We start from the raw sequence: 14,204 nt of genomic DNA, 5'->3' as shown, positions 1-14,204 counted from the left end.
TTTAGAAGATTATCTTCTGGAAACTGATTTACCATTCACATTTAGATCTGTAATCCTGAAGTTGATTTTTGTTTATGGTGTGAGGTAGGAATCAGATTCTGTTTTTTTTCTCCCCATATGGATACACGCACCCAGGCCATTTTTTCAAAACACTATCCTTTCCCCTCTGCTGTGCTACCTCTGTCATACTTGTAAGTTATGTATTCATGTATATGTGGATTCCCCATTATCCATAATATATTGACTTGCCTGACCCTAAAATATGCATTAAATAGTTTAGAATTGTTAACCCATAGTACTATGAAGAACAGACCTACTACTTAGAGTACAGTCTTTGTTTGCAATTTTCTTTGTCTAGCCTGAAGGTGTATACTTAGAATAAATACTGTGTTCAAAATTTACTTGGGTTATTCCTCTCTTCCCCACTCCACCTTGTCAATGTAGTTATTCAGTTGAAAGATAATTAGGTTCATTTGTTTATGTCTGTATAACATTTTCCCCTTCTTTGTTAATTTTTTTTGAGTTATGTGAAATACTAATGTTCTAAAAGTCAGAACTATAGAAAGGTATCCTCTCAGATGTATGATTTCTCCCAGTTTCTTCTACCCACGTCTCATCTACCCACTGTAACCAATCTCATTAGTTTTTCATTTGTCCTTTTTGTGTGTCTTTTTGCACAAATGTTCATAAATATTTACCTTTCTTGAACAAAAGGTAGCATACTCTAGGTAATTTTTTGTACTTTGCTTTTTCTAACTTAACAGTATACCCTATAAGTCATTCCATATCAATTCATAGAGAACTGAGGGCTTCTTCTTCTGTGTACAGATGCATACTGTGCCATTGAATAGATGTACCGTGGTTGATCGGACCATTCTATTTTCATTTGTTTCTAACATTTTGCAGTTACAAAGAATGCTACAATGATTAGCCTTGTGCATTTGTATTTTTCTGTTGTTGGAGGTGCTGCTGTTTTTCTTTACTTTTAGATCTCTCCAAATCAGTCCTTCAGACTATGAAAGGTTGTAATTTTATTCTGGTGAGGCCATCTGCTTTAGACGAGAAAATTTTTTTTTTAAGTCTTAGAGATAGCTTATGGGTAGGACTGGTTTTGGGACCACTGATAGAAGAATTGAATCTGTTCCTTTCAAGGGAATGAAACCAAGCCAGCCACCCTGTTTAAAGAATTAAACTTGTGTTATCTTTGTCTTGTAGAAACTGCTTGTTATTTCATTGTTGAGCTTACTTTCTTTGTTTTGTTTTTTTGTTGTTTTTTCCTTTCAGGGAAGAAACTTTTTGGTGAAGGCTACAGTGGACTAGAATATGATTACCGAGGTCTCATTAAACTTTACAACTCCGTTGGCAATTACGAGAAAGTGTTTGAATATCACAATGTTCTGTCTAACTGGAACCGGTTGCGAGATCGACAGTATTCAGTGACCGATGCTCTGGAAGACGTCAACACCAGCCCCCAGTCCACTGAAGAAGTGGTACAGTCCTTCCTGATTTCTCAGAATGTTGAGGGACCGAGCTGCTGAGGGATGACCTCAGTTAACTAATTTACCTTTTCCCAGATTCCAGGGAATTCATACTGTGAAATCAAAACCATGTTGTTTTTTGGGGCTGGAATTTGCATTGAAACACTGGTCCAGTCCATTGACCCTATTTGGGTGATCCCTATCTTGCAGAGTGTCCATAGGAATAAGCCTATATTCAGTTATATTCAGCATGTACCGCATGTATAAGTAGTCTGGCCCATATTTTCAACTTAGTAGAACAAACAACAGGAAATCTTTTTTTTTTCTTTTTAAAAAATAATTCATTTTGCAGAAAGCCTGAAAGAAAAAAAGAACCCCAAAATAAAACTATTTAAGAGTTTAAAAGACTTGCATTCTTATTATGTAAGGATGATTTTAACAACTTTTTAACATATAATTCTTCCTTGTGGAGGTATTCAATACTGTACTGTAAAGAAATTTTATGGGGAAAATCTTTATGCAGTATAGAAAAGTTAACACAAGTACTAATAGAAGACGGACATCCTGACTTAGGTTTGGCTACCTGACCCAGAGAAGTGGGTACAACCACTCCAGAGCTCTATTACAAGGGAAGGACTGTCAGATTCATCTGTACTGGACCAGTGTTGATCTGTAAGTAATAGAAAGCTGATAGACCAGCAGTTTTAACTCTTTGGTTTTTGGTTTTGTTTTTTCTTTTGGTACAACAATGTAAGATGCTCTGATAGCATTTGCTAACAGGACCAGGAGGATCTAAAAAGGACCAGCCTAATATAGAAAGGGTTGAAGGGTTATTTGGACCAGAGGCTTTAGATTATTATTTTAGCCCCTGCATATACCTTTATCAGTAGAATGATTTCATTTAGATGTATAATGAAAAGTGATAATGCAAAAATTGTATTCATGTAATAATAGAAACCAAACTAGGGAAATTGGGCAATTTCAGTGGCATATCTTTAGTCAAGGTACACACAACAGCAATGCCATAAGCAAGTCTATAAATATGCGTATCTGCTACAGCCACCCCCCTCATTTTAAAAGTTATTCTAATAATCAGTGCAATTAACAAATATATTGCTGAGAGTCATGAAATAGCTCTTGTCCAGATGGGAATTTTAGGTTACTATATGGTTTGTGGGGATTAGTGGAAAAAGGAATGCCCCCAAATAAGCAAGTCTTAGAAAGCTTTCACTTTTATGGTAAATAATAGTACAACTAAGTTATTGTACTTGAAATTCACAAGTCAAATGGGAAGATTCCCTAATGATACATCTAGTTCACTAATTTGTCTTCTCTTTATTGGGTTTTGATTTTTTTTTTTAAGCAATGTTTAATGTTGAGGTAATATTCAAATTTGAGAAGTGTGACACGTAGCAGTCCAAGAAACAAAAAGGTCTTTTGCTCTTACCTCAATTCTTATTATAGTGGCCTGTTTGGTGCCTCTATAGTTAAGAATCAGGGTTTTCCCCCCTATTTTCAGGGGTTTCATGACTTGGCTGTTAGAGATGGTTACTCCTGGCTAATGCTTGGAGTACTCTGTGGGCGAGTGGATGTGTGTTGAATTTTGGTTTTCTTTTAACATGCACATTAGGGTGTGAGGGGGAAAAAATCTAAACTCTGCCACATTGGATACAGAAAATTTAATTGGAGATTTCAGATAAATTTGATTGTAAACACTTTTTTGAACTGCCTAAAAATATCATCTTGTTTAAAACTGTTGTTTGCAGTTCTTGTTGGTTATGAGCCAGTGTTTTTAAGTCCCCAGGAGGGAATTGACTGGGGGAGGTACCTAAAGAGATGAAGCAAGCTCAGATCCTAAGATTATAACTACGTGATTTCAAAACCTAGGTTTAATCCTTAAATTCAATTATTTTCTTTTCGATTTTGAAAAGAGTACATTGGCATACCTGCCCTTCCCCCCACGCCAGTTAATTGCAATCTAATGCCAAGAGGCACCGCTCTGTCAATTACCAAATAGTCTGTGTGACCAAGAACTAACATTTTTAAGTTACTCAGCTCTATCCTCATGGGCCTATATATTTAATACCTCCAAAGATATTTTCAGGATAGGCTTTGTATACTTTTGTTGGTTATTTAGAGTCCTGTGGTATGTTTGTGGTACAGGAATGTCATGGTAAATTGTTTTTCAATAAATATTTTGAAACTTATGTTTCCATATGAAGTTTTTTTTTTTTAATCTATTTTTTTGGTTTTATGCACATAGCATTTCCTAGGATAAAATCAAGCAAATGACTTAAGGCCTCATCCACTGTAAATTCCATTTGAACTTAGCTTAGCTCACACTCAGTGATAAAGCAACATGATATTCAGAAGCCGAGGATCACAGGGTGAGAATGTTAAGTGGCAGCCAGTTTTTTCTTTTAAAAAAAAAAATCATTATTGGTACTTTCCCCTTATTACCACTGCTTTAGTGTGGTTTCTATAAATCCATACACTTTGATTTAATGCAAATACTCTAGGTGGAGAAAAGAGATTTCCAGTTTCTGTTAGTAATGTTACCTAATATGCTATTATTTCTGGTTCTAATGAAAAATAATACCCTAATAATTTAAAATGTGGGATTTATCCTTTTAGTAGGGATGATTAGGGTAAGTTAGAGCAGTAAATGTCACCATGATTTCTGGGGTTTTAAAAAAAAAACTCAAAGGAAGAAGTAAAATTTACCTCACAATAGCCAATAGCTTGCACAAACTTCTCATGTGGTGGGGTTGTGTATAAGGAAGCCCAGAGCTACTTAAAGATTTTTCTGAAAGTTCAGCTAAGTAATGTTAAATAAGGGGTGTTTAGTCTCATCCTCCCTGACTTTTTATTTCTTTTCTCTTACCCAATCTTTTTCCTAAAGTTTGGTGCTACTCAAGTTGGGTGCATCAGGGAGCTCTGTAACACTCCTGTGCCACACAGGTGGTCAGTCACGCATGTATTCAGTTGAATGAAGCCAATTGGTTTTTTAGACCATAATTTTTATGGGTGCCCTCAGCTGACTTTGCTCAAAGCAGTGGGACCCTTATTACCATCAAAGTTCTGCCTCTGCTTAAGAATGAACTCACTATTGCTTTGTAGTACCTCCTGTATAGTTATCCCAATATGCTTTCATTTGTGAAAAGAAAAGATTTGACAAAAACCTTTGTTCCTAGGCTGTTTGGGAAGAGTTCATAATGTGAAAATTCAGAGCATAGGCTACAATCTTATGAATAACGAGTTGCCACTTGGCTGCTCCTTATATTGCAAACAGAATGCTGAACAGTCAACCCATGCCTAAAACATGATTGACGCTTTTGGCCGTACTTTCGAAAGAATGGTTTGCTAACTAGTAGGTATAGTTAACTGCCAGTCGGTTTTTATTTTTTCCCCAAAATTTGTAGCCTTGCAACTTCCAAACTGTTTTTTTTTTTTTTTTTTGGATAGCAAAGTTACAATTTATTTGTAAGTGCAAACCTTAGTTTTATTTTTGCTTTCAAAATTAACATTTCATTTATTAGCTTTGGAGGACCTCAGATCTTGCTAGGAAATTCTTTTTTTTTCCTTTAATCTCACATTTGGATTAATCTCCAGCTTGAACACTAGTAGTTGTATTGTCCACAAATCTCAGGAATGTTTTAGGCAGAAAACTGGTTTTACCCTGTTGGTGATCTGAAGGAGTGTGCGTTAGGATTTATTAAATAAGATTCTTTAATTGCAACCCTAGGTATTGGTAGCATGAGTGGCCTTAGTGAGTTTGTTGAAGTGTACATTTTTTTCAAAAGTAAAATTTAAGATTAAAAATATATGCTATATATAGATATCTAGAAAACTTGGTTTGTGGTGCACAAGTGTTGGATCACTAAATAACTGTTGCAGGTACAATTTGTGTAACATTACTCATTTCTGTATATTCCTTTTATGGGAAGATATGTTGCCATGGTAACTAAAACTTTTCATTTTAGTTCTACTTTTATGATGTGAATGAATGCTACATTTTATTAAATATTACCAGGTCAGTACTATTTTTATACTTTATTAAGCAACAGGGGATTTTAGTTTAATAGACGCAAAAAGGTCTTAATGAAATAACTAAAAGCAAATCACTGACAATTCTTTACATGAAAATCCCCACTAATAGTGCCACAGTAATTTCTATAGAAATATCTAAGGTCATTGGTAGATTTTTTTAAGACAGTTCTTCATTGTGTCAGAATGACCTTTCCTATCCTTATCACAAACTTGTAGTGCCCACCATTATTTGTAACCATTAAACCATACCAAGTATGTTTGTAACCAGCATTGTGATATATTCTGTACTTGTATTGCTAAAAATGAATTATTGACTTAATAAATACAGTGTTCCTGCCTTCGTAGTGTATCTGTTTCCAATTTAGTTTGATCACTTTAGTTTGGGATTTGGGATTATTTAAACATTGCATGCTGTTCATTAGAGAACAGTGCGAGAAGCTGTTGGAACTAGAACAGAAGTGCTCTTGTTCAAGAAAAGTAAGATGTGTGGCAGAGGAGGTACCTGGTAACCGCATTTGGAAATGGTGACCGTGAAAATGCTTTGGAAAAGACCGAACGCTACATTAATGCAGGGGATTTTACAAAAATAACTACACCATTCTTTGCCCTAGTCTTCTAACTCTGAAAGGCTGAAAATGGGTGATGAGATGTGGTGACAGTCTGCTGGCTTTCATCATGGAGAAAACCCTGGATTTGAGTTTCAGTTCCAGTTCTGCCTCTAAACAGGAGGAATTTGATAAGCCTCTTTGTGTTTCATTTCCTCTTGAATGGTGGGGTCAAATTCGGTCTTTAAAAATAAATCCACCATGAAACTGCATGAATTTTAAGCACTCAGAACAGTTATAGCAAATGAAACCAAATTTTAAAAGATTATAAAGAAAATTGCCATTTAGACAAAATCCCCCCTTCACTTGGAACAGTCAGCACCAGCTTCATGGCCTGCCATCAGTGGTGCTGAATTTTAAATCTTTCCTTTTACACCTCCATGACTTTGAACATTCTGTTCCCTCTTTTTTATGGAATGCCATTTCCTGCATAAAGCCTTACCTGTCAAGCTCCGTGGACAGGGAAGCATCCCCTAAGACCTGAATTGCCTCTTGTCGGTACTTACGCAGCATTTTATTTAAAGCTTTATTAAAGCCATTACCATGTGATCGTATAACTTACAGAGTTAAGACTGTTTTCCAGCTTAAAAACTTTGCTGATGTGTGCATTTAACAAATTTAACATAGTTTACTCTGTAATAGATACAATTCTACAAGTTAGCAAACCACACCCAACTTACTTTGTACACATTTATTGCTATAGCTGAAAATTCAAGGCAAACTCACTCATTAGGGTGGTTATTATTGGTCCATTATTGGTGGGAATGTAAAATGGTGCTTTGGAAAATGGGCTTCTTAAAAAATTAAAAATAGAATTACTATGCAATCCAGTAATCAAAGGGATCTAGGTATACTGTGTTTCCCAGAAAAGAAGACCTAACAGGAAAATAAGCACTAGCATGATTTTTCAGGATGCTCGTAATGTAAAATAGCCCTAATACGTCTTTTGGAGCAAAAATTAATATAAGATCTGGTCTTATTTTCAGGGAAATAACGGTAGGGCTTATTTTATATTATGACCATTCTGAAAAATGCTAGGGCTTATTTTCCAGTTAGGTCTTATTTTTGGGGAGACACAGTATAGCTAAAAGAATTGAAAGGATCTTGAACCAGTGCTCATACACCCATATCCATAGCATTATTTACAATAGCCAAAACTGGAAGCAACCCAAATGTTCATCCACGGATGAGTGAATGAACAAAATGTGCTATACATATGCAATGAAATATGATTCAGCCTTAAAAAGGAAGGGAATTCTGACATGCTACAACATGGATGAACCTTCAGGGCATTATGCTAAGTGATAAAAACCAGTCACAAAAGAGGGGGGAGAGTAAATACTGTATGATTCCACTTATGTGAGGTATCTAAAGTAATCAAGCCGGCAGAAACAAAGTAGAATGTTGGTTGTCAGAGCTGGGAGGACAGGAAAATAGGGAGTGGTTGCTTAATAGGTACAGAGTTTCAGTTTTGCAAGATGAAAAAGCTCTGGAGATCTGATTGCACAACAGTGAATATAACACTACTGAACTGTACACTTAAAAATAGTTAAGATGGTCAATTTTATGAGTTACCACAATTTTTGTAAAATTTCAGGACAAAGGCCTTCAACTTGCATAAGCAGTTAAATCACATGGTACATAAAGTTTGAAAAAAATCTGTGAATGATCACTTCCAGACAGTACCTTGATACAAAACCTCAAGTGCAATTTATTTCTGAAGTAGAACATTGATGTAACAGGTTAAAGTTGATTTGCATTTAAATTCCATGCTCAGCACAGAATCAGGCTTTGTTTTTCATTCTTGCTGCTACTTCAAATAGTATGAGTATTTTTCTTCCTGTTACTGGCTGTGATCCATCACTAGCCCATGTTCTGCGTCTGTTATGTTGGCGTCAGCGTAATCAAATTTCTCTACACAAGACAAAAACCCAAATCTTTTAAAAACTACCTTTGGTGCTTTTTGACTGGGATGAAGGTAACTTAGTTTACTTAGGTATATATACAGAGGGTATATATACCTAAGGGAACTTAGGTATATATACAGAGGGTGCCGGAAAAAATGTATACACGTTTTAAGAAAGGAAAAGACTCTGGGGCAGCTGGGATGGCTCAGTTGGTTAAATGTGTGCTCTTAACAACAAGGTTGCCAGTTCGATTCCCACATGGGATGGTGGGCTGTGCCCCCTGCAACTAAAGATTGAAAACAGTGACTGCATTTGGAGCTGAGCCCTCCACAACTAGATTGAAGGACAACGACTTGACTTGGAGCTGATGGGCCCTGGAGAAAACACACTGTTCCCCAGTAAAGAAAAAAGAAAAAACTTAAAATTGTAGTATATATACCAATAACAAAAGATGAATACAAGTCACGTTGACTTCTGCAATGACAAGAGGTGCTCAAAGTGGTTACCATCAGTGTCCAGACACTTCTGATGACAGTGAACTACTGCTTGAGCAACGCTGACCAAAGTGTCCACTGGTACACATTTTTTTGGCACCCCTGGTATGTATTTGGTCATTGAAGTCAAGTTTTTAACTTTTAGGTTTTAGAAATATGATGTATCTAAAGGCAGCTTTTATCAGAAGGTGAGAGTTCTAGGAAGGCAAGGTGCTGAAAATGAGAAGGACGTCAGAGGAGCTGCGTTTTACCAGCCGTGGGCCTTAGGCAATTTACTCTATTTCTGAGCTTGGCTCTTCATCTGTCAAGTGAAGAAGACACTACCTGTCTCTTGGATTATTATGAAGATGAAATAAAATGAATGCAATGCCTGGGTCAGTACTACTGTGTTTCCCGGAAAATAAGACCTAGCTGGACAGTCATCTCTAATGCGTCTTTTGGAGCAAAAATTAATATAAGACCCGGTCTTATTTTACTGTAAGACCGGGTCTTATATAAGACTGGGTCTTATATTAATAGTAATATAATATAATACCATGTCTTATATTAAATTTTGCTCCAAAAGACGCATTAGAGCTGATTGTCTGGCTAGGTCTTATTTTTGGGGAAACATGGTAGGGCCATTACAGACACGTGACAATGTTAATTCCTTTCTTGCTTCCTCTTCCCTTGCTAAAGGGTAGAGAAGGAAGAGGAGACTGAAAACTCCAGTTTTGCTGAATATATGACGCCTCGCCGGATGATTCCGTGTGCACGATGGCACCTGTAAGACTCAGCTGGCACCCACATCATGGCAGTTACTCAGGGTTTCGATAAGTAGGGTAGAGCTAAGCTCTTTGGTTTCTGGTTAGGTTTGTGAAGGAGGAACATTAGGTAGATCATGGATCATGTCTTTTTGAAGTTCTAAGAAGTCACTTCAGGTAAAAAAAAAAAGGAGGGGCGGGGGACGGGTGGTTGGGGGAAGTCTCAGAAGACAGGCATTAGAGGAAAGAGCTTATCAAAGCCAAATATTTCCAGGAAGTCGAGCTCACTAACACAACCCAGGACAGAATGGTAATGTGGACAGACTCACTCAAGCCTGAGGTTGCCCTGGTCCCTCACAGAGCTCTCTGCCCCTAAAGACATCCATATCCAATGGCGAACTTCTCGCTGATGGATTGCTTGTCATATCCTGAAGACATTTCTAGTGTGGTTTAGGGCACTAGAACTGGACTGGAATCCTACATCTGCCACTTACTAGCAAGAAAGCACCCACAACTTCGGGAGGACAGGCTGATGGGTACAGCAGTGTCCTCGCGTCTGGTCCTCTCAAAGCCGTCTGGTCATCTCAAAGCCGTAGACACCACCAGGCCCTCTGGCTGCAGACGCCCCAGGACCGACTTGAGATTTTAGGAAGCTACTACTCCTGCACCAGGAGAAGTTACACCACAAAGGGAAGAGAAAAAAAATTTAAAAATGTTAAATGGGGTCACACACACTTTAGGGAAAGTCCCAAGAGGAGACTATGGGATCCCGTTCCTGCACCAATCCTGTTTTTCACTTCTAGAAGTTCAATTTGGTTCTTATTAGAATCTGTCTACTCTTTTCCTATCATACCCTGTTTTGTTACTGTAGTATCTTTTTCTCCTTTTCCATAAAAGCCCAACCCTATGTGGACAGATAGATCTATGGACCAGAACAGAAAGTTCAGAAGTAAACTAAAGTAAATCAGGAATTTAATATTAATATGTAATAAGGGTGACATTTCAAATCAGTGTAGAATAGATGAATTTTCCCCTGTGTGGTGTATCTTACAAATACACTTCCATTTGTACAAGGACAAGTGTATAGCCATCTGAAAAAAAATACTGGATTTCTATTATACAACTTAAACCAAAATTAATTTCAGATAGACCAAAAATTTAAATGTAAAAACTGAAACCCAAAAGCTAGAAGTAAAGATAGAATTTTAAATATTCTCTGAGCGGGGAAGAACTTTCAAAGTCATACATAGAAGCCATAAAAGAAAAGACTGACAATTTAACTACATAAAATAAAAAATGTCTACATGTACAAAAGAAAAAGAAAGTCAAAACACAGGAGCACTGGGTGTGGAATTAGGAGACCTGGAAAGTCAAGATCTCAGTTCAGCTGTGCCAGCCCCTGTGCCCATTTTCTTTTCTGGAAGGGGGAGGTGTCTCCCTCACTAGTATTTTTTTTAATTAAATTTACAAAAGCTCCCTCACAAGTTTGACATGAAGACCCAATGAGAATGGATGCAAAGCACTTTGCCATCTCTCCTGAGTCACAGGCACTTGTGGCCGTGTTATTATGCAGAGGACACTGCCAGGTGACTCCTGTAGCCCGGGATGGGAGTGGGTCAGGCAGCAATCACTCACTCCATCTGTGGTGGGGAGGCCCTTCCATGTCAGGCTTCAGGGAAAGTGTCCATTGTTCTCTAGGAGAGGGGCCCTTCTCGATGGCTTCCTGGTCTGGCCATCAGCGGGGCATTTTCCCTAGGGTGAGCCTACCCATAAGGCGCATAGGCCAAAGCGTGATGTAGGGGTCTCCCTCAAGGCACTTCCCTCCAAAAAGCCTCCTTCCACCACCCTATTAATTTCTGGTGCTCCCAAGTCCACCTTAGAGAGTCATATTTTGGGTAGAAATATCTTAACTAAGAAAATACAACCAACCCTAGGAGAAGTAATACATTAAGTCTTGTGGGTTATTTACATTTTGTGGAAGATGTTTTTGGCCAAGAGCAGTGGAGCATGTGTCATTGTGTGGGAAGTGTGCTGCTCTGGAGGTCACCAGGTCTGAGTTCTAGTGCTACTTCTGGCGTTGACTTCCTGTATAACTTTGGAGAAGTCACCTTTCTTCTTAGGCTTTTTTTTCCTATCTGAATCAGGAGGTGGTTGGATTAAATGCTCTATTTTGGTTCATTCATTCATTCTACAGATGTTTTTTAAGAACCTACTCTATGCTGCGTTCTGTTGTAATTGTTGGGCTACAGCAATGAGCAAAACAGACAAAAAGCTCTGCCCTTGTGGAACTTAAATTTTAGTGGGAGGAGTCCATCAATAAACAAGAAATATAATCATAAACTAAATTATATAATATTTGAGGGGAATAGTGCCTTAGGAAACCAAAAACAGAGTAAGGGAGATATTTAGAGTGTGGGGGGGTTTGGAATTTAAAACGGGGGGGACATGTTAGGCTGCACTGAGGAGGTGGCATTTGAACAAAGATTTGAATGCAATGAAGGCATTAACCAAGTTCTTGCGAAGAACATTCCAGACAGAGAAAAGAGCCAGTGAAAAGGCCGTGAGGTAGGAGTCGGCTTGACAAGTATAAGAAAAACAAGGATGAGGGCAAAGAGGTGACAGAATGAATGGTGGGGACAGACAGTACAGGGCCTTGTAGGCTTTTAATCTGCATGAGATGAAGAGCTGTTGGAAGGGTTTGTTTGCTTAATACTTTATTTTTTTAGAGCAGTTTGAGGTTCACAGCAAAATTAAGCAGAAGATAACAGAGATTTCCCATACACCCCCACCCCCACACGTGCTCAGCCTCCCCCACCAGTGGTGCATTTGTTACTGTGATGAAACTACACTGACACATCATCCTGACCCAGAGTCCATAGTTTACATTAGGGTTCACTCTTCGGGTTGCATATTGTATGGATTTGGACAAATGTATGATGACATGTATCCACCATTCTATTATCATACAGAGTATTTTAAGGTCCTAAAAATCCTCTGTGCTGTTGAAAGGTAGTGAGCAGACAAGTGGCTTGGGATCTGCCTTTTTGGAATTCTGAGATCCTACTAAATTTGAGGAAAGAGTTAAGAGGCGCCAAAACCAAGCCTCACCTGTTGCCCATTTTGCCTCTGGCTTCCTGATTGTCCCCAAAACAGATATGAAGCTCTCCCACTCCCTCCTGGTCTCCGTCTCTTTGCGCACACGCTGCCCCGATTGGAGGAATAAGTGGAGTCCCATAATTCCTCTAGGTGGCAGTGCTGCCTCACACAAAGAGGCCACCTCTCTATTTTGGTCCCTTCCCAAAACCGCCAGGACTTTCCCGGGGACCTTGTCAGTGAAATCGCTCAGGTGTAGCGAAAACTGCCTCCAATCATCAGGGACCTCTCCACCTGCTTGCCCTTGTCCCCACAAATCCTCCCTGTTTTGTCAGCACTGTCAGGGACCCCCCCCCCCAAGCAAGACTGCCCCCAGGTCTGTGCCTTAGCACCCTCATCTTGCCTTTTCTGGGCGGCAATGGGTGTAAGGCACAAAGAAAGCTGCGGCTGCCTTCCCCCTTCTTTCCCTCTTTATTCTTCCCTGCACTTGTTCTTTAAGTCTAAATTGATACGTATTCTACATGTTAAATATTTGATGATATTCACTCCTGAATACAAATTGAGGGAGGGGAGCAGAAAGGGTCACACACATTTGTCCTGGTCCTGCCCATTCCAAGGAAGCACTGGGCTCTGTACACTGCTGCCTTGGACAGAGCCCTGATTCTCCTATATTTTTGGAAAATGACTGGACCTGCTTCGTCTCCTGGAGTTGACCACATCTACCTGGTCTTTCTAGCTAGAAACAATGTGCCATCATCACTCCTTCCCTTCTTCCCTTCCTCCCTTTCTCATCTCCCACATCTATCACCAAAAACTGTCAGTTTTACCTTATATAATTTCACAAATTCATCCCTCCCCCTTTTCTGCACATCCTCACTGCCTTTGTACACCCAAGGGTAGCAAATATTAAGGCTAAAAGTGTCAAACAGGTGATAACTCAGTGAAGAAGGCTTGTGTGCAAGGCATCAGGGAGGGGTGGGGACTGGTGAACTGGAAAGAATATCAGTGAAACCGAAGCAGCTACTTCTCAGCCCCAGTCAGGTGTTGTCATGTGGGAAGGTCAAGGGTGGCCAGTTTTTAAAAGCCAGAAACGTTGTTGTTGTTGTTAACATGAAATGTACTGAGTAAGTATTGACAATTCTTCTAAAAATGTTTTAAATAACAGGTAGAACACCATACATGGCAAATAAAATGCATCCGTGGTCTGAATTCAGCCTGCAGGCTGCCAATTTTGCCCGCTGGTTTGACGCACCATCCTAGTAAGATGTTTTTCCTTCAGTCGGCCTCTGCCCTCTCCTATTTCCATGCACTTGGCTCACAGTCTCCAGAGCATCTCCCCAGCAGCCAAGTAATGGCAGCCCTTTCCACGGACATCTCCCTTGCCACTGCCTTCCCCTCCAAGTTTCCCACAAGATCAAGTCCAGATGCTCTAGACTGGCTGCCAGATTTACCCTCTGACCCCAGGCCCTCTCCACTGGCAAATACACATCAGCTCCTTTGTCATTCACCCCCCACTAGACTTTCCCCAGGCACTTGTATTCAGCCCATTGTAAGGTCTATTCACATGTGTCTCCCCCACTACATTGTGATGGTCCTTGACACAAGTGACCACCTCTTAATCTGTGTATATGTGGGGCGCTGCCACTCAGAAGGTGGCTGGCAAATCTTGTTTAAATAAATAAATAAATAAATAATGATTGCTAGCCAAGTCAAGTAGAACTAACTGTCTTAAGGATGTTTATTTCCTGAGCCATTTATACATAATTAAGACTGGAGTGTCCTTTTGAGAAAGACACTTTTCTCCATTCCCCTCATGGGTCCCCATGCCCCCAGC

The 14,204-nt window shown here is 39.2% G+C and overlaps 1 protein-coding gene across 1 annotated transcript in view; it reads left to right on the top strand.

Annotated features, from left to right (window-relative positions):
- Positions 1-5,866, top strand: part of APPBP2 (amyloid beta precursor protein binding protein 2) — a 50,917-nt gene extending 45,051 nt beyond the window's left edge. Inside the window, exon 13 of the mRNA XM_033090050.1 lies at positions 1,285-5,866. Within this exon, the coding sequence (XP_032945941.1) occupies positions 1,285-1,538 (254 nt within the window). The 3' untranslated portion in view covers positions 1,539-5,866. The remainder of the gene's footprint in view (positions 1-1,284) is intronic.
- Positions 5,867-14,204: the final 8,338 nt, after the last annotated feature.

This window comes from Rhinolophus ferrumequinum, chromosome 21 (genome assembly GCF_004115265.2).
Source record: "Rhinolophus ferrumequinum isolate MPI-CBG mRhiFer1 chromosome 21, mRhiFer1_v1.p, whole genome shotgun sequence".
In the NCBI taxonomy this organism is placed as follows: Eukaryota; Metazoa; Chordata; class Mammalia; order Chiroptera; family Rhinolophidae; genus Rhinolophus; species Rhinolophus ferrumequinum.
Note: the sequence above shows the minus strand (reverse complement) of the source record. Positions and strands in the feature narration are given on the sequence as shown.